Source organism: Hemiscyllium ocellatum, chromosome 24, assembly GCF_020745735.1.
Source record: "Hemiscyllium ocellatum isolate sHemOce1 chromosome 24, sHemOce1.pat.X.cur, whole genome shotgun sequence".
Taxonomy (NCBI): Eukaryota; Metazoa; Chordata; class Chondrichthyes; order Orectolobiformes; family Hemiscylliidae; genus Hemiscyllium; species Hemiscyllium ocellatum.
Window position 1 is genome coordinate 52373490 of NC_083424.1, and position 20341 is coordinate 52393830.

The following is a 20341-nucleotide window of genomic DNA, read 5'->3' on the forward strand; positions in this document are numbered from 1 at the left end:
GGGGGGGTGTCGTGTGTGTGGGGGGGTAGGGTGTGGGGGGGGTGTCGTGCGTGGGTGCGTGTGGGAGGGTAAGGTGTGGTGGGGATGTCACGAGTGTGTGGGGGGGTAAGGTGTGGTGGGGATGTCACGAGTGTGTGTGGGGGGGTAAGGTGTGGTGGGGATGTCACGAGTGTGTGTGGGGGGGTAAGGTGTGGTGGGGATGTCACGAGTGTGTGTGGGGGGGTAAGGTGTGGTGGGGATGTCGCGAGTGTGTGTGTGGGGGTAAGATGTGGGGGTGTCGTGTGTGGAGGGGTAAGGGGTGGTGGGGGGTGGTGTGTGTGTGTGTGTGTGTGTGTGTGTGTGTGTGTGTGTGTGTGTGTGTGTGTGTGTGTGTGTGTGTGTGTGTGTAGGGGGGGGTAAGGTATGATGGGCAAACCCACATAGATACGGGGTGAATGCGCAAAGTCCACACAGACTGTTAGCTGAGGTGGAATCAAACCTGGCTCAGCCTCACCCCCTACCAGGGGCCACTGCTCCTGAATTGTGTGTGGGGAATCGGTGCTGCCAGGATGTTGCCTGCGATGTAACCGTGTATCTCTGAGACGGAGATTGTTCAGCATGTGGTGTAGAGCACCATTACAGTGCATTGACATGAATGAGACGACGCTGCTCCCTGTTTCATTAGTGCCAGCATTGTCATTACAAAACAACATTTGGACTCTTATCAGACCAAGGATGGCGAACCTTTACCGTCTTTTATTTTTCAGGAAAGTTTCGTTCCTGAGGACTCTGTGTAACATTTCTTTCCTGTGTGCAGGTATTGGTGTTGACCTGGTGTGTATGGGGGAACAGCCTCTCCATGCCGTGCCATTATTTAAGGTAAGTACAGCTCCACCAGGCCAGCATTGCCAGCTCCACCAGGCCAGCATTGCCAGCTCCACCAGGCCAGCATTGCCAGCTCCACCAGGCCAGCATTGCCAGCTCCACCAGGCCAGCATTGTCAGCTCCACCAGGCCAGCATTGCCAGATTGATGCCTGTTTGAAATGACGCATGTGGGCCGAATGGCTGAGAAACCCATCAAGGTTTCCAATTTGTCGTTACGCATTCTGTCTGATAACAAGACAGTGTAGCAAACCAGCAAGTGCCATTGCGAACCCCATCATTGACCCAGTTTGTGATGGGACAGTTCTTTGTCGTACAGCTGTGGGATACAGTTGGGTGTGGGATACTGGGGAGTAAACCCATCACAGGACTCAGATACTGAGCATTGCTATCCAGTGACTACGGTAATCCAAACTAGATAAGAGTTTGGAGACTTCCTCTCACCTTCTGCTGGGGGTGTGTGCAGATTTAGCAATTGAGCTGTGACAGAGTCATGCAGCATAGAAACAGACCCTTCAATCCAAACAGTCCATGCCAGCCATAATCCCAAACTAAACTCGTCCCACCTACCTGCACTTGGCCCAAATCCCTCCATCCGCCTTTTATTCATATCTTTCCAAATGCCTTTTGAATGCTGTAACTGTACCTGCATCCTCCACTTCATATCGAAGCTCATTCCACACACAAAACACCCTCTGTGTAAGAGATCTGCCCCAGTGGCTTTTTAACATCTTTCTCCTCTCACCTTAGGTATATGTCCTGTAGTCTTGAACTGCCGCAGCCAAGGGAAAAGACACCTGCCATGCCTCTTCTCTGTGCCCCTCATTATTTATAAACCTCAAGGATGTGAACCCTCTCACCTCCTAGGCTGCAGTGAGAGGGAAGGTCTCAGCCTCTCCTTCTAGCTGTTAACCTGCTGCCCGGCTGGTCTGGGTCTCAGCACAGCACAACATGCACAGATCTCGCTCAATTGGACAAAGGTGATATGGTTTTATAATGGAGACAGTGTGAATTTAATATTATGCTAATGCAAAGCATCCTAAGAACAGGAGGAGGACATTCAACCCCTCGGGACACTGCTGCCATTCAGTTAGATATGGTTGATCTTTCGCGTATCTTGTTTGACCTGCTTTGATTATATAACTCTCCATTTATCTGCCTCCGTTTTAAATATTTTCATTGACCCTCCCCCTCCAAGGAGGGGCGAGTTGCAGACGTCCAATCCTCTTTTTGTGAAGCTGTGGGGCCTGGTCAGAAATGATCTATCTCGTTCATCCATTCAGTTAATCAAACACCTTTAATTAAAGCGCACGTGAACACAGCTCTGAAGCAGGTGGGACTTGAACCCAAACTTCAGGCTCACATGCAGGGAACTTACCACTGCACCATGATGACCCTGACGGTGAAGGTCAGGAGTGGGATTTGAACCCCTAGAAAGAGACCAGAATTCACCAGGCTTCCGCAAGGCAAGGAATGACACTCTCCGAGTCCAGTGCCTCAGTCACTGACCCAGCCTTAACCTTGTATGACTTGGGGAAATGCAAGCTGAAAATATGCAATCTGTTCTTCAATATAAAATCCTTTTGCAGATTCACCTGGGTGACGCTGCACTCCTGTCAAGGCTAATATTTCCTTCTGGAGATGCAGGGTACGGAACTGGGTAGGCAAGAGGTAAACCAGACTGAGTTTAGATTTTAGAACTTCTGAGTACAAACCAGCTCATCTTTAAAAGCATTAAGATGGCTTCATGTCAGTGAACCAATAAACAGTGGTGATCTGCTCAGTGTTAAAAGTGTGAGGTGATGCACTTGAGAGGACAAGAGAGTACCCAGAGACTGGTAGGACCCTGGGCAGTACAGAGGGACGTGGGTGTGCATGTCTGGAGATTCGTAAAGGCAGCAAGGCAGGTGGTTAGGTAGGCATTTGGGCTTTATTAGTCAGGCACTGAATGCCCGAGCAAGGTGGTTATGGTGGATCTGTATTAGTTAGACCACAGGCAGCATACAGTGTGCATTGTCGGTCCCCGCGTTATAGCAAGGGTGTGATTTCACTAGAGAGGGTGCACCAATCTCTCTTCGGTTCTGAAGAGAGATTGGTGTTGTTTTCCTTTGATGAGGGAAGCCTTGAGGAGGATGTGATTGAGGTGTACAAAGTTCTGTGGGGCATAGGAGAAATTGGGAAATACTTTTCCCCTTTAGGAGAGGGGTCAGTGACTGGGGGCAGAATTTTAATGCCAGGGATAGGAGCTCAAAGGGGATTTGAAAGAAAAAAGCATTTTTCACCTCAAGTTATCGATACCTAGAACTCACTGTCGAAAGGAGGCAGGAACTCTCAACATTTTAAAAAGTATTAAATGTCATAACATTCAAGGGTATGGACAAAGTGCTGATAAATGGAATTACAATAGATGGATGTTTGAACATAGACCAGTACAGCACAGTGCAAACCATTCAGCCCTCAATATTGTGCCAAACTTTTATCCAACTCTTAGATCAAACTAACCTACATCCCCTTCATTTTACTATCATCCATGTGCCCATCCAAAAGTCACTCAAATGTCCCTAATGTATCTGACTCTATTACCGCTGTGGCAGTGCACCCTCCCAGCTCTCTCTGTGTAAAGAGCCTACCTCTGACATTTTTTTTTAGATTAGACTTACAGTGTGGAAACAGGCCCTTCGGCCCAACAAGTCCACACCGACCCGCCGAAGCGAAACCCATCCATACCCTTACCTAACACTAGGGGCAATTTAGCATGGCCAATTCACCTGACCCGCACATCTTTGGACTGTGGGAGGAAACCGGAGCACCCGGAGGAAACCCACGCAGACACGGGGAGAACGTGCAAACTCCACACAGTCAGTCGCCTGAGTCGGGAACTGAACCCGGGTCTCAGGCGCTGTGAGGCAGAAGTGCTAACCACTGTGCCACCGTGCCGCACATCTCCCCGAAACCTTCCTCCAATCACCTTAAAGTTATGTCCCCTTGTAATAGCCATTTCAATCCTGGGAAAAAGTCTCTGGTTATCCACCCTATCTGTGCCTCTCATCATCTTGTACACCTCTATCAAATCATCTCTCATCTTTCTTTGCTCCAATGAGCTCCCTCAACCTTTCCTCATAAGACATGCCCTCCAGTCCAGTCAGCATCCTGGGAAATCTCCTTTGTACCCTCTCTAAAGATTCGCATCTTTCCTGTAATGAGGTGACCAGAAGAGAACACAATATTCCAAGTGTGATCTAACCAGGGCTGTATAGAGCTGCGGCATAACCTTGTGGCTCTTAACTTCAATCCCCCTGCTAATGAAAGTCAACACACCATCCGCCTTTTTAACTCTCTATCAACTTGGGTGGCAACTTTGAGGGATCTATGGACGTGGACCCCAAGTTCCTCTGTGCCTCCACACTGCCAAGAATCCTGCCTTTAACCCTGTATTCTGCATTCATATTTGACCTTCCAAAGTGAATCACTTCACACTTTTCCAGACTGAACTCTGTCGATTTGATGATGAACATAGACACAGCTGGCCTCTCTCTCTGTGCTGTCGTAGCTCTAAGACTCTTAAGGGATCAGTGCTCATGTCCTGTTCAATTGCACAACTAGAATATATATCATGTGTATCATTCTACCTACAAGTGAGTAGCAAAACCCAACTTTCTGACAACGTGTCACTACAGGAAGCAGCCATGGATAGGTTCACTAGACAATTCAATTTGAACTGAAAATGTGTTGCTGGAAAAGCGCAGCAGGTCAGGCAGCATCCGAGGAGCAGGAGAGTCGACGTTTTGGGCAACACATTTTCAGCTCTGATCTCCAGCATCTGCAGACCTCACTTTCTCCGAGAACATTCAATTTCCCAAGATCCGATAGGACAGGATGGAAAACATATCACTGGCTGGAAATTGGAAACAAAAACTGAAATTGCTGGAAAATCTCTGCAGGTCTGGCAGCATCTGTGGACAGAAAGCTCCATTTCCGGTTCAGTGACCCTTCTTCAGAAACTGTGATAGAATGGGAGTCTTGTTTGATTTTTACTGCTCCAGTGAACTCTCCTCCATGAACAGTTAGCTTGTGAGAAGAACCTCTCCACGGTCAGAGGCAGAGGTTGGCTTGTGGGTATCCCCTTGTGTCTGGGAAGACCTGGGAACTGAACCAGCATGAGTCTGAAAATCCCGCTTGTAAATATCAGCCAACGGATATGAGCAATGTAGTAATAATATCACTGGGGTGGTAATCCAGAAACCCACTTACCCCATCCAAAAACCCCGCCTCATATTCTGGAGGCATGGATTCAACTCCCACTACGGCATGGTGGAATTTAATTTCCATTATTAAGCTTGGAATATAGAGCCAGTCTAATGGTGAGCACAAAACTATTATTGGTTGTCAATATGCAGCTGGTTCATTGAACAGATCACAACAATTGGCCCATGTGTCTAGATTAGTGAGGAGACGCGCAGCCAAGACTTCCACATTTGGTCAGTACCCAATCATGTCTACTCCACTCCCATGTATTTGTGTGCCAATAGGTTAGGACGTTTCCCCCATTCACTCCATAACCAGGTTGCCTGATATCGGTAGCCAAAAACATGCATTCGTTCTGGTCTTATTATGCTGAACCTGCTACACCAGACAAAAAGAATGACATTGAACAAAGCTGGAAACCTGGGAAAAATGAATGAAAACTTTGTGAAAAGGTTAAGTTTTAAGGGGAGCGATTGAAAGGGGCGGCAGGGGGGAATGTCTCCAGAGCTTGGGGCCTTGAAAGATGTGGATGGACAAAGGAAATGTTGGAGTGTGTAAGAGGCCAGTTTTGGAGGAGTGCCGAGGTTTTGGGAGGGTGTAGCGGTAGGGAGGGGCAAGGAAGGTTTGAAAATGAGACTGAATATTTTGGACCTGAAGGCCTGGGAAGCAGGGTAGGTCTTGGGCAGAACTGGCAAAGGTCATTTTGGTGCTGGAGGTCTCGCTGTCTGTTGAATTGTATTGGAGCATGGAATTGTGTTGTCACAACAGGAGCTGGTGATGAGAATTCCTTCTCACCTCTTGCAAAATCACAAATTTTTCTGTTGATGAAAGCTTCTCGGTTGTCATAGAGAGAAATTCTGTCTATTCCCAACTTTCATCCCCAGCTTTCTCTTCTCCCGCCATCCGCACAATGAGACAGACTGTTGATGGAACATTCCCCTCCCTTTCTACGGACACTGACTGACTTCCACCACTTACCCAGCTGGTCTCTCTCCTCGTGGTTTTCTTGCCGTAGAGCATCAGCAGGTTGGTGGACTGCACTGTAGCCTGACTTGTTTGCAGTTGTTCACTGTGCTACACAAATTTAACATAGAATTCACAACTTTTTGGAACCTTGGATTCTGCACTTTGTAACCTTTTGCGAAGAGAACAGACCCAGAGAAATTTGAATCATCATCCTACTGTTTCCACCATAATCACATCAGGCTTGTCTTCTGACTGAGTGTTCCATGGGCTACGAATTTGTTTAGCCCATATGACCCACTTACTATGTTTTCCAGTGAAGTCAATTCTTTTAAAAAAACAGTCCAGCTTCTCGCTTAAACAAGATCAAGAGTTAGTTTATTATTGCTGACATCTATTCATCTTAAAAAAACACACACACACCAAAGTTATTAACTAAAATGCTTGTGTAAAAATGAAAATATTCGAGGAGAAAGTGAGGACTGCAGATGCTGGAGATCAGTGCTGAAAATGTTTTGCTGGAAAAGCGCAGCAGGTCAGGCAGCATCCAAAGAACAGGAAATTCGACGTTTCTGGCATAAGCCCTTCTATGCCCGAAACGTTGAATTTCCTGTTCCTTGGATGCTGCCTGACCTGCTGCGCTTTTCCAGCAACACATTTTCAGCTAAAAATGAAAATAAGTGAGGATAGAAGTGATTTATGACGATGATCGCTGCGTAGGATTATTTTGGGCCGATTATTTGGTTGAAGATTCTCTTTGCAGTTTAAAACTATGAAAGACAGAGTTCGGGAGCTGCAGTATCTTCAGTGGCATTGAGTTGCAACTTGCCTTTATAAGTGTGCTGAGCAGCACCGGTTCAGAGAGGGAGGGAAGTTTCTTTCCTGACCTTGCAGGTATGGCCCTTTGGAGCCTGGTTCAGGACAGTACAGCACACCTTCCTCTCTGTGTCTGGTTCAGGACAGTACAGCACACCTTCCTCTCTGTGTCTGGTTCAGGACAGTACAGCACACCTTCCTCTCTGTGTTGTTCAGATCCCGCTCTGTAACTGTGCTGCTGAGCCTCTCCTGGAGATTTCTGCACTGAAATAGTTCCTCACAACTTGCCAGTCTAAAATTTAAATGGATACTTTCCAAAAGCGGTCATGTTAGGGTTGGTTTGGCCAATTTTATTTTTTAGGTGATTTAAGACATTGATGTTTTTGACTGTCTCAGCCATTATCCTCCTATTGTCAGGCTGTGGTCAACTTGGAAACGTTATCGATGCCTCCAGGTAAACTAGCTTTCGGAGCGCTGCCCCTCCATCAGGTGAAGGGCCCTGATGGACCACCTGATGAAGGAGCGTCGCTCCGAAAACCAGTGCTTCCAATTTAACCTGTTGGACTATAACCTGGCGTTGTGTGATTTTTAACTTTGTACACCCCAGTCCAACACCGGATTACCAAATCCATGTGAACTCTTATCAATAGTTTCCATTTATCCTTGGAAATGCCTATGAACTTTAGAAAGTGATTACTTCCTGAGATAAATACAGTCTAGTTCCAATTCTAACTAAAATCCACAAGCCCAGCTACATGATATTCGGAAGCTAATGTGTAAGATTCTTTGTCCCTTTTTTAATAAAAGACATGACTTTTTTTTTTACTAAATAGGTATCATAACTGCAGAGTTGTGACAATTCTTTTTTGACAATCTCAGTCCCAATACCCTCTTGTTTTATTTTTATTCATTTGTGAGACACGGGTGTTGCTGGCTGGGCAGCATTGATAGCCCATCCCTACTTGCTCTTGAGAAGGTGGTGCTAAGCTGCCTTCTTGAATCACTGCAGCCCACATGCTGTGGGTTGACCCAGAATGCTGTTGGGGAGGGAATTCCAGGATTTTGACCCAACAACTGTGAAGGAACGGCGATATATTTCCAATTCAGGGTGGTGAGTGGCTTGGAAGGGAACTTGCAGGAGCGGTGTTCCCAAGTACTTGATGCCCTTGTCCTTCTCGATGGAAGTGGTCAAAAGTTTGGAAGGTGCTGTTTAAGAATCTCCTGGTGAATTTTGGCAGTACATCTTGTAGATCGTACACACTGCTGCTACGGAGCATCGGTGGTGGAGGGAGTGGATGTTTGTAGATGTGGTGCCAATCAAGTGGGTTGCTTTGTCCTGGATGGTGTCAAGCTTCTCGAGTGTTGTTGGAGCAGTCCCTATCCAGGCAAGTGGGGAATATTCCATCACATCCCTGACTTGTGCACTGTAGATGGTGGATAGACTTTGGAGTGTTAGGAGGTGAGTTACTCTCTGCAGTATCCCTAGTCTCTGACTTGCTTTTGTAGCCACTGTGTTTGTATGGTGAGTCCAGTTGAGTTTCTGGTCAGCGGTAACCCCAAGAATGTTGACAGTGGGGGATTCAGTGGTGATACTGTTGAATGTCAAAGGACGGTGTTTAGAATGTCTCTTGTGAAGGTAAACCGTGCATCTCACATGTGACCAGACCAGGAATGAGTCTAGTTAAGGTGAACTTGATTTCTTTCGGCTTTGCATGGTTCTCCTCTAGTTTCACCCCAGTGCTTGAATAGCCTCATTGATGACAATTACCCATTCATTAGAGAGTTAATGTGTAATTATTGAGTGATAATTAGTTGTATTTAATGTTTTATCATATTTGTATCGATTAAAACCCACACATAATTTCTGGTATAATTGTGATCAATGACTTGGTGTGAGGATTAATAATGATAAGTCAAAGTATGCTGCAGTTTTGAGGCATTCAGTTACTACACCATCGTTTATTTTGATGTGGTGGAACATTTGATAATTTTGCTGAACAGCAGAGGAATAGGATGCAGCCTGCACTCCTCCCATTATTGCCGATGAGTCTCTCAGCCTGGTGCAGCTAACACCGAGTCATACAAACCCTTCGGTCCAACCTGTCCGTGCTGAGCATAATCCCCAACTGAACGCGTCCAGACGTTTATCTTGAGCTTGACCCAATCTTCAAACTGTTGCGAGTGTTCCCATGAAGAAACCGAAGTTTGTCATAACTTTGTTTACACTTGACTGACATTTTCAGAGTGTGCAATCCCTTTAAGAGAACGTAGAGTGATTTGCAATGTCATTCATACTTTGAATACACTGGCAGGTATCCTTGCTGAAAGCACTTCAGTATCTTCTCAACCAAGAAGTAAAGCTATACTTCTGTTTACCAATGCAATCCCATTAAGAATTTTATTAGCCTGACTAAAATTTATCAGCTTTGCAACTGTTGCATGAAAATGAAATGGAGTCCAAGTGAAGCCGAGAGGAAGGAGAATGTAGATTGGGAGATATGAGCATGAATATTAGCTGCATTGTTTTTTTTCAAAAAAAAACTCACTTAATAGTAAATGATAAATTATACTCTTGAACACCCCCTCAGGCAATAATATTTCAACATTAGTCTTTAAGTAATGAGGATTTTCATGATGGGACTGTTTATTGAACTGCAATAAACTATATACAGATCCAGAGCCTAACTTCCAGAAATATCATCCATCACTGACTCTGATACATCTCTCGCTCCCAATTGAACTTGTCGATGTCTCCACATCAATTATAACTCCCTGTCTGTCTGTTTGTGCGTTTAACTTGGAACCTGTGAGGAACACTGGTGAGGGAGCCTCTGTGTTAAGAGAAGTTGGAGTTTTCAGCCATGGCCTTTTATCACAGCGGTGGGGTTTTTAGATCACGATGTGGTGACCATGGTCTGCCACTCGCTGGTTTGCAATGGTTCTACTCAAACTCCGTGAACTACGGTCACGGTTCCAATCTTTGCTCTGTTTTGTATTCGGACTCCACCTGATTTTCTTGCCTCCTGGCAATCAGGACATTGATTTGTTTCATATATTATTGTCCTAGCTGCAAAGTCATTAAATCTGCTCTGTCTGTACAGCTGCCAAGAAACAAGCAAGAGCTTGTCACTTGTGTTGTACATTTTGGTTTGAAAGCCCCATTTTTTCTGTGCATTTTAAGCAAGACTTTTGGAAAACCACTAAGTGCAATTTGCCATTAACTGCATGAAATGCTTTCCTTCTTTGAATTAAATTTGCTGGATGTGGGCCAATGTCTCCACCCCCCCCAATCGCTAACTGGCCTGATGGTGAGCTGCTACAGTTCACATGGTGTAGAAACCCCACATGGTGCTGCTGGGTAGGAGCTCCAGTCACAATGATGGAACAAAGATACAGTTCCAGGTCAGGGGTGGAGGAGCACCCGAACATGGTCACAGGTTTGAAAGGTGCTGTCAGCTAAGCCTTGGGGAGTTCCATCTTGTAGCTGCCAGTGAACATGAGGTGCAGAAGGCAGTAAATGTTGAGGGTTCTTGAAGTAGTGCTAATCATAAAGCCATAGGAACATAAATAGGCCATTCAGCCCATCGTCTCTGTTCTGCCAGTCAGTGAGATCATGGCTGATCTGATCATTCTCATCTCCACTTCCCTCCCTTTTCCCATGACTCTGCACTGACCCTCTGAAGAGCATCCCAGCCCCCTCCTGCCCTGTCCCTGTAACCCTGCATTTCCCATAGCTAACCTACCTAGCCAGCACATCTTTGTGACAGTGGTTGAGGGATAAATAGAGGCTAGGACACTGGGAGAACTCCACATTCCCATTTGAATCATGTTGTGAGATCTTTTACATCCACACACACAAGGAGGGAGCTCCCTGGTGCATTGGTCCAAAGATGTGCAGGTTAGGATGGATTGGCCATGGGAAATTGCCCCTAGTGTGCAGGGATGTGCAGGCTCGGTGGGTTAGCCATGGAGGATGTAGAGTTACAGGGAGAGGGGAGAGGAGGTGAGTCTGGATGGGATGCTCTTTGTGGACCCAGTGGGTTCCAGGAACTGCTAACGCACTGTAGGCAAACTGTGATTCTGAAACCTTGTTGTTGAACAGCACCTTGTCACATGTAGGAGCCATGTTTACTTTGCCGTTCAATAAGATCATGGCTGATCCAATAACTCTGAACTCCACTTGATAGAAGGTCCCCATCCTGTTTGTGCTCCTGGAACCTGCCAACCTTTTCAGAGGTTTGAATAAAACCAATTTTTTCTTGCCTTCATGTTTTTGTGGGAAGGGGGTTGGGTGCCTCTGTCATTTCTTTTAATTTGTTCAGTTGTTAGAACTCACTTCTTTGTGTTTTTTAATAAAAACATAAAGTTACAGGCTTCCAGCTCTTTAGTAAATTGGAAAGAGTAAAGATTATTGTCTGTTCACGTAACTGGGATGACCTGGATTTTCCTTGCCCTCTATCCATCCCCGAGGGATGAGCAGATAATGATTCAGCATCCATTTGCCATCCAGCTGTCACAAACACCCAGTGCTTTTACCTCTGTCTCTGCAGTGTTACTATCCTCCCCAGTTGATTCGACAGCATTAGTCAGTACAGCTTTAGAGCTTTTGCTTGTTCTTGCTAATCCCACCGACTTGGAGTCCTCATCTAACCCCAAATTCCAGCTGGGTCTCCCATCTCTCTGAGCTTCTGAAAGTGCTTTCACATGGATAGCAGCAGCTGCTCAAGTAAAATGACCAAACTGCACACTCTCAGCTTCCACGGCGAAAGTTAAAAATCACGCAACACCAGGTTATAGTCGAACAGGTTTAATTGGAAGCACACTAGCTTTCGGATCGTCGCTCCTTCATCAGGTGATTGTCACCTGATGAAGGAGCGTTGCTCCGAAAGCTTGTGTTTTCAATTAAACCTGTTGGACTATAACCTGGTGTTGTGTGATTTTTAACTTTGTACACCCCAGTCCAACACCGGCACCTCCAAATCATGTCCACGTCTAAACTACACTCTATGGTTCCCTGTCTTATGCAGGCCTCCAAAACACAAACCCTCCTTGTCCCCTGTTCTTATCCCCCACCTCCCCTCCTTTTCCCCCCTGCCCTCTTCTTTTCTCAGTTCTCTTTCTTTCCCTCCACACGTCACTATCTTCCCCTCCCCTCCACTTCTCTCCCCCACCTCTCCCCTCTCTCCACCCCTCCTTCAATACCCAAACCCCTCCTCCCCACCACTCCTCCTCCCACCCTTCCTCACACCCCCACCCCTCCTCCTCCCACTCTTCTTCCCCACTCCTCCTCTTCCCCCACCCCTCCACTTCCCCACCCCTCCTCCTCCCCCATCCCCACCTCTCCTCCCACACCCCCACCCCACCTCTCCCCCACCCCATCCTCTTCCCCCACCCCATCCTCTTCCCCCACCCCATCCTCCCACACCCCCACCCCCTCCTCCTGCACCCCCTCCTTCTCCCCTGTACCCCCTCCAATCCCAAGGTGTTGGAGCAGTCTCTGCTCAGTACGCCCTGAACCTGCCCAGGTGCAGTGCCCAGCTCTCTGTGACCCAGCAGTGCCTCGGACTGAGCCCGGGTGCTGCTGGGTCAGCAGCTTTCCGGGAATGTGGCTTCCGTGCGGAACGTGCCTGGCTGCTCAGGAGACTGATCATCTTGAAGCACTTTGCAGGAGTTCAGTTTGAATCATTCTGTACCTGTCAGCATCAACCAGTCAAATATTGTTGGTTGTCATTGTGTATTTGTGGAATGCTGAGTGATTCGTGACCAAAGCTGCAGGCCTATGTGTCCTCCTGTACACAATGAGTCAAATGAATATCGTGTCACAAAGGCAGGTCTCAGTCTCATATCCGAGTCTACTGTTTGATATGTTGACTGTGTACAATCTACCTACTAGAGGGGACAGTACATCAATGCAGCTTCTCTGGCACTTTTGGAGGACAGGTTGACCCAGCTGTGCAAAGCTGTTAGCTCCTGAAATATTGCGTTTCCTTGCTTTAGTGAGCAACCAGAGTTAGCTATGGGACTGAACAGACTGGGGACCGAACTCTCACCCACTGGGAAACAGCTGGCTCTTTGCCGTCTGTGATTTCACTCTCTCCTGTATTTGTTGGTTAGCGTATAAGACAGGTGTTCCACCATATCCCCTTCTCTCCCACAGCGAGTCCAGTTAAAATGATTCTTTATTATCTTCCAGCTCTTTATATCCTTCCCCAGGAGAACCACGGTGTTTTGGCAGTATGAAAAGTTTCATGGCTTTTCTCTTTTTTTCCCAACAGTTACACAATCGAGGGGTCCCTGGAGATTCCCGTCTAGGTGACGATTACAATATTCCCCACTGGATAAACCACAGGTTGGTGGTGCTCACGTCACACTTTATTCACTTACTGATGGATGGGGTTGGATTTGAACTCGTAGCTTTGCTCACTGTTTACTCCGGGGGACCCGTCCTACTATTGCTGGACAGCTCTGTGGTTACACTCTGCCTTTGTGCCAGATGGTTGATCGAACCATACAGTACACAGGTCTTCCAGCTCATCTAGAGAGTCGTACGGCATAGAAACAGGCTTTTTGGGCCAGCGCCTCTGTACTGATGAACAAACACCATCTAGTCGATGCTAACAGAAGTACTCTAAATCGACATTTGTTCCACTTTCCAGTACCAGGCCCTTTCAAGTGGTCACCTACACCTTTCTCTAATCGTTGTGAGGTTTCCTGCCTCAGCTACCCTCCCAGGCAGTGTGTTCCAGCCCCTCACCACCCTCTGGGTGAAATAATTTTTTTCCTCCAATCCCTTCTGTTTTTTTTTCTTTAAAATTATGCCCCTTTGTTGTTGACTCTCCAACTCAGGTGCTTTCTATTCACCTTGTCCCTGTCTCTCGTTAATCTTAGACACCTCAGAGAGGTCCCCTCTCAGCCCTAAAGAAAACAATCTAAGCTTAGCCAGCCTTTCTTCATCACTGAGCTGCTCCATCCCAGACAACGTCCTGGTGAGTCTCCTCTGCAGCCCCTTCCATTGCAATCGCATCCTTCCTATAGTGTGGTGACCAGAACTGTGCACTCTAACTGTAGAGTTGTGTACAGCACCAACATGGCCTCCCAGATCTTATCTCTTGTCACAATTGATAAAGGCATGTGTCTCAGATACTGCCTTGATTACCCTATTAATCTGTCCCACCACATTCAAACATCTGTGGACAAGATTCCTCTGAGCTTCCTTGTGTGTTGCCGTTCATCTAAATACTCCTTTCTCTTGTTCCTTCTTCCAAAGTGCCTCACCTCACCTCACATTTGTCAGGAGGAAATTCCATCTGCCACTGATCTGCCTGTCTGACCAATCCCCTCCTACTTCCTCCTGTAGCCTCAGAGTTTCCTCCTCACTGTCAACCACCCGGCCAATCTTTGTCGTCTGCAAACTCATTCCCCCTCACATTCTCTCCTATAATATTTATACATATCCCAAGCAATAAGTGACCCAGCACTGATCCTTGGTGGTACACCTCTGCACGCTGCGTTCCAGTCACACAAACCGCTTTCTACCACCGCGCTCTGGTTCTAACCAGAATCGATTTAGGATCCAACTTGCCACGTTACCCTGGATCCAGTGTGCTTTTTACCTTTTACCAGTTTCCCATTTGGGACCTGGTCAAAGATTTAGCTGAAATTCATATAAACTACAACAACCACCCTACCCTCACCTTCACACCTGATCACCATGAAATATCCAGTCAAATTTGTTCGGCATGACCTCCCTCTGACCAAGTCCATGCTGACTCTCCCTGATCAAACTTTGTGAACATTAGTTCCCTCCTTCAGAATTCTTTCTCGTAGTTTCCCTATCACCGATGTGAGACTCACTGGGCGATAATTGCCTGATCTATCTCGATCACTCTTCTTGAAAAATGGAACCCACGTTGCCTGTCTCCCAGTCCTCTCGCACCTCCCGTGTGGTCAGAGAGGAATTAAAAGTTTGACTCAGAGCCCCGTACCTACCCCTTCTCATCTCCCACAGCAGCTTGGGATACCATCCATTGGGACCTGGGGATCTGTTTGCAAACCCCCCCAAATCTCCAATACCTCTTCAAATCCCTAAGTCAAACGACTCAATGACCTCACCGTCTTCCTTCTGTAACTAATACCTTGTCCAAGTGCAAAGCAAAGTTAACTACTTGTTTAACCCCATACCAAAGTCCTGCAGCTCCATGCACAGATTGTCCCTTTAGTCGAGGAGAAAGTGAGGACTGCAGATGCTGGAGATCAGAGCTGAAAATGTGTTGCTGAAAAAGCGCAGCAGGTCAGGCAGCATCCAGGGAACAGGAGATTGGACGTTTCGGGCATAAGCCCTTTTCAGCAACACATTTTCAGCTTGCCCCTTTAGTCCCCAAGGAGCCCTAGTCTTTCCCTGGTTATTTTGGGATTCTCCCTCATCTTGTCCATCAGTGTTCAGTCCATTGGCCATAGGAAATACAGGGTTACAGAGATGGGGTAGGTCTGGCTGGGATGCTCTTTGGAGGGTCAGTATAGACTCGATGGGCTGAATAGCCTACTTCCCCACTGAAGGAATGTTATGATTCTAATTGGAAGTTTTGATATTAGAGTACCAGGAGAGCTTTAATGCCAGCTTCCAGAAAGGAACCCAGCTCTCTGTGCCGCAAGGCCATTCCCACATCTACCGCTCTGTCCTGGGCTGGACCAGAAAACAGAGCCGAGGGGCCAGAAGGGAGGCCTTACATTTCGAAAGCATTTTTTTATAATCACTAGCCGTCACACCAAGTTACCGTACAGTTAACAAAGCACTTTTTGCAGTCAAGTCGCTGTTGTAGGGAATGAACAAATTTGAGAGTGGGGTAGATTGGGAGCTGCAGAAATTGAGATCAGATTTTTATTTTTGTCTGTGGTCTGCAGACATTAACGTGTGTGTGTGTGTAAAATATCTCTATTGGACTTACGGTGATGCATATCCGAAACGATCCTTTCTTTGTCTCTATTACTCTGTGTCACCAAAGTAGCTGGTGCAGTCTGACCGTTTGCCTGTTTCTGTGGCTACTTATTCTGTGACGAGCCGCGAGATCAGAGGTTGAGGGAGGCCTGAGATCAGCCAGCATCTGGTAAATGTGAGGAACTCCGTCCTGTCAGCTTGTTGCAACATGAAAGAGAAATCAGTTACATTTTACTGTTCTTGAATGTCGCTGATCACATTGTTGGTAAAGTCCTGTTGGATTGACTCGGTCTCATTGCTTTATTTGCAGCTTCTACACCTCCAAGAGTCAGCTTTATTATAATAGTTTCACTCCTCGCATTAAACTTGCAGCTAGGAAGGTGAGTTGGGACCTGCTTGCGGGTGCAGTGTGGTAGCTTTTGAAAAATGATAGCAATTAGTTTCTATCTCTCATGAGCGCCTGCCCTATTACTCATCCAAAATAATCTCTGGCTGTGTTTGCACCTATATGATGTACAAGTTATTTTTTCTATAATTATTTTCATTTGAATGATTTTAGACGGCTGTCAGATAGCACCAACATTAAAATGTAATCAAATACTGTTCAGATTCAGGTTTCGTTCTGGATTGAAGCTGAGGTAACTCATCTCAACTAAGCAGCACCTTTTGCCATTTTGGTTTCATTTATATTGTCACATGTACGAAGTACAGTGGAGAGTTTTGTTCTAAGTGTAGTACAGCCAGATCACACCAAGGTCACAGGGTGATTGAACAGAGCGAGGGATGTAAAGTTACAGCTGCACTAAAAGGAAGATCGACATTAGATTTGAAATTTGAGAGGCCCGTTAGCAGTGGAGCAGCAGCGGGGAAGAAGCTTTTGTATCTTCTGCCTGATGGAGGGTTTGGAATAGGTTCTAACCGGGGTGGGCCGGGTCTGTGATGGTACTGGCTGCCTTTCTGAGGCAGGGAGCAGTGTAGATGGAGTCAGTGGATGGGAGGGCGGCTTGTGTGATGCACTGGGCCGTGTTCACAACTTCCTGCAGGCACTTTGCAAAGGAAAGCGAGAATTCAGCCAGGTTTCCCGACTGTTTCTAAATGCTTCCTTGTGGGGAAGACTTGCATGACTCTCCAGTGTCTGTGTTTGAACCATCATAGTCACTGTAGATGAACTGTTAGCAGAATGGATTTATTATAACATAAAGAAGGTCAGATTCTGTTGCAGCTGTTCGTCTTACCCTCATTAGGACTTTCAGCAGGGAACGCACATTCAAGGGGGGGTCTTGTGGCACGTTGGTTGTACCCTTACCTCTGTGCCAGGAGGTCTGGATTCAACGCCCCTCAGCTGCTCCAGAGCAGTGGGCATATTCCTGAACTGGTTGATTGGAAAATGTCCACAAATTCAACTCCATGTTTGTGCTGCAAGAGAGGTGAATGTTGATTCAAGTCAACTCAAAGGTGTTGCCATGGAGAATGCACCCATTAATGCTTATTGACAGTTAACAGACAGGCTTTGTTTAAATTTTAAACCAGGCAAGTCATCTCTGATTGTAAAGCCTATTTCCCCCTGAGAGATTAACTGGAGAATGGCTGTCAGCCATTTTGTTGAATGGAACCCGACGTAATGCATAGTTCCTACAATGCATGTAATTGTTCTTTCTGCCTGCAACGTATAAGGCCCTGTTTATTAATATAGTGTATGTGTAAGTGTGTCACACTGTGGACACAGTTTATTGTAAATCTGGTATGTTCTGGTCTTTTTTTTAAAAGGACTCATCTTGTTTTATTTTCACAAAACCTATATAAAATCTGTTTAAAGCTACAGAAGATATATTGTCTAATCCTTAATTCTATCCATGATTAACCCTACAAAAAGAACCTTATACTACTTTAATTGCAACAACAGCAGGTTAGCTTTTTAATGTTTTGAAAGAGTGCATTTGCTAGTATGAAATTGAGTTTTCTGCGTTTTACACAGCTCTCTGATTCGGATTACTTGTATCGAGGTCACTTTATTAAACTCTGCAGACTGTCTCACATCTGCTCTGGTTTTTCTAGGCTCCAGCAGAGAAAGGCAAAAGTAATAAAGATAACGGTGAGTGTTTCATCATTCCGTTGTCGTGGAGATAGCCAGTCCTTTGTTGAAGTTGGATGGAGCACCCCCAGCGGTGATATGTCTGTCACACCCATGGGTGTTGGGCAGGTGGAGATTGGTTGGGTCCCTGTACGAGGGCTTGCTGTTTCTGGCCTTATTGGTTTCTAGCACTCAATAACCTGCTGTCTTTTAGGTGGAGACCATGCTTGAGCCATGCTGCAGAGATTGCCTCCCAGCAGGAACCTTCAGGCTTCACCTGTTGAGGCTGAAGTCACCAACCCTGCTGTGGTTTCCTTGTGTGACCTCCTGACCAGGAGCATTTTGCCTCCGTCACAGAATCTCCGAATTACTCCGATGCTGGAGAATGCTATTGAGCCCATTCTGCCTGCAATGGTTCTCTAAGCATTTTAACATAGTGCGATACACCTGCCTTTTCCCCAGACTCTTGGGTTCTATGTACGTAACCATCAAATGTCCTCCTCAATGCTTTAGTTAAATCTACCTCTGCCAGGCCGTGGATTCTAAACCCAGTCCACTCGCTTTGTGGAATTTTTTTTCCTCATCTTGCATTCGCTTCTTTTGTAAAACACTTAAACTCTGTGGCCCCTCTGTCTCAGTCCTTTTGTGCGTTTCTCCCTATCTAATCTGTTTCTTTTTGATTTTGAAAACTTCAAATCGTCCTTTCAGACCTCTGCTCTCCAAGGAAAACAGTCCCACTTTTTCCCACGTTTCCTCTCAATACAGGTGTCTCATCCCTCGATCCGTTCGGATAAAGTTCTTCTGCACTCTGTCCAAACTATTCACATTCTTTCTAATATGTTGCACCCAAAACCGTCCACAGTTCTCCAGGTCCAGTCAGTGCCTTCTAGAAGTTCATCATCACTTCCTTGCTGTTGTACTCAATTAGCGACAGCTACAATAATATATGCTTTATTCACAACTCTTTCTGCCTGTCCTGTGACCTTTAACAACATATGCACATACACACACACTCAGGTCCCTCAGTTCCTGCATGACCTTTAGTAACCTGTATTTAATATTGTTTTGTTGTATGAAAATGTAACACCTTGCCCTTCTCTACATTGAACTTCACCTGCCACCTGCTTGCCCACTTCTCCAACTTGTCAACATCCTTTCGAAGCCTTACACTGCTCTCCTCTGAGATGACAGTTCTTTACCATGAGCCCATTCTCCAGGCACAGTGTCTTTCCACACTGTGGACAGGGAACAAACTCTTACTCAGACCGATTTATCCCGGCTGTTAGCAGTGTAGCCTTTAATCCCCACCTCCAGTATTTCTGTCAGTAATAAGAATGTACAGCGAATCATTTGGAAGTGTCTTTCTCCAAGTAACTTTGCAAAACTACCCTGCAGGTTAATTCTCCAAGGTTTGGGGTTTCTGGAAGGTCAGCCACCTCTAATTGAGGCTCAGCCAATCCAGAACGAGCGCTGGCTGAATGGGCTCATGCGTTCTCTGCTGTGACCCTGAACTGTGCAGAGCTGACCCTTGCTGTGTGGTGACTGACCTGGACACGACCTCCACGATGTGAGAGGAGCTGGCCTCTGAAGGGCAGAGGGGGTTCCTGTCTCTGATGTGTCGGCTCTATGGCGATGCACACGTGGGGTGAGGCCTGGGTGAAGTTTGGCCATGGTACCACTTGTTGTCAAACACCATGCGAACATTGACTGTCGCCATTAATCCCAGCTACTTGGTGACCTGCAAGAAAGGCTGTGGTCTTATTGCTGAGATGGTGTACCCTCTGGATGGAAATGATACCCTTGCTGATTTTCCCCAAGCTCCGCAGAACATGCTCTTGCTCCCCTGGCACAGCAACATTCTGCATATCCTCTGCTCCCCCCAACCACCCACCCATCTCTGTGGCCTCTTGAATGAGTTTGCCACTTCAGTGCTATCAGTTGTCAGGTTGTACCCTCCAGGAATTGGATTTGAGTCTGTCCAGATTCATTCCATTGAAATGAAGAGACAATGTGCTGACCAACAACACCATCCAATGCCCAATGTCAAGCTGTGTTCCCATTGAATCCTTAGCCATGTTGTAATGTATCAAAATTAACCGTGAGTTTTAGGAATATCCTTGGTTTTGAACAGAAAACTCAAGCTGTTGAGAAGATTGGTTTAACGTACGGATTATATTCCCTGCCTGAACTCACTACATTGTGTTTTCATACCTGTATTGTGAACTGTCTTTTTTCTGGTTGCATTAAGTATCACACTCCCGTCCCTCACCCCTTTCCCCCCCCACTGCAGACGATACAAAGATTGGTGGAGTTGTGGACAGTGAGGAGGGCTGTTGTTGGCTGCAAAGGGACTTAGATATGATGCAGAGCTGGGCTGAGGAGTGGCAGATGGAGTTCAACCCTGCCAAGTGTGAGGTTGTCCATTTTGGAAGGACAAATAAGAATGCGG

At 46.4% G+C, this 20341-nt stretch overlaps 1 protein-coding gene across 3 annotated transcripts in view; it reads left to right on the top strand.

Moving 5' to 3' along the window:
* Window positions 1-20341, top strand: part of depdc5 (DEP domain containing 5, GATOR1 subcomplex subunit) — a 276005-nt gene that overhangs the window by 55527 nt on the left and 200137 nt on the right. For all 3 annotated transcript variants that reach the window (XM_060843792.1, XM_060843790.1, XM_060843791.1), the window contains exons 15-18: window positions 797-858; window positions 13162-13235; window positions 16132-16201; window positions 17877-17913. In XM_060843792.1, coding sequence (XP_060699775.1) covers window positions 797-858; window positions 13162-13235; window positions 16132-16201; window positions 17877-17913 — 243 coding nt within the window. The remainder of the gene's footprint in view (window positions 1-796; window positions 859-13161; window positions 13236-16131; window positions 16202-17876; window positions 17914-20341) is intronic.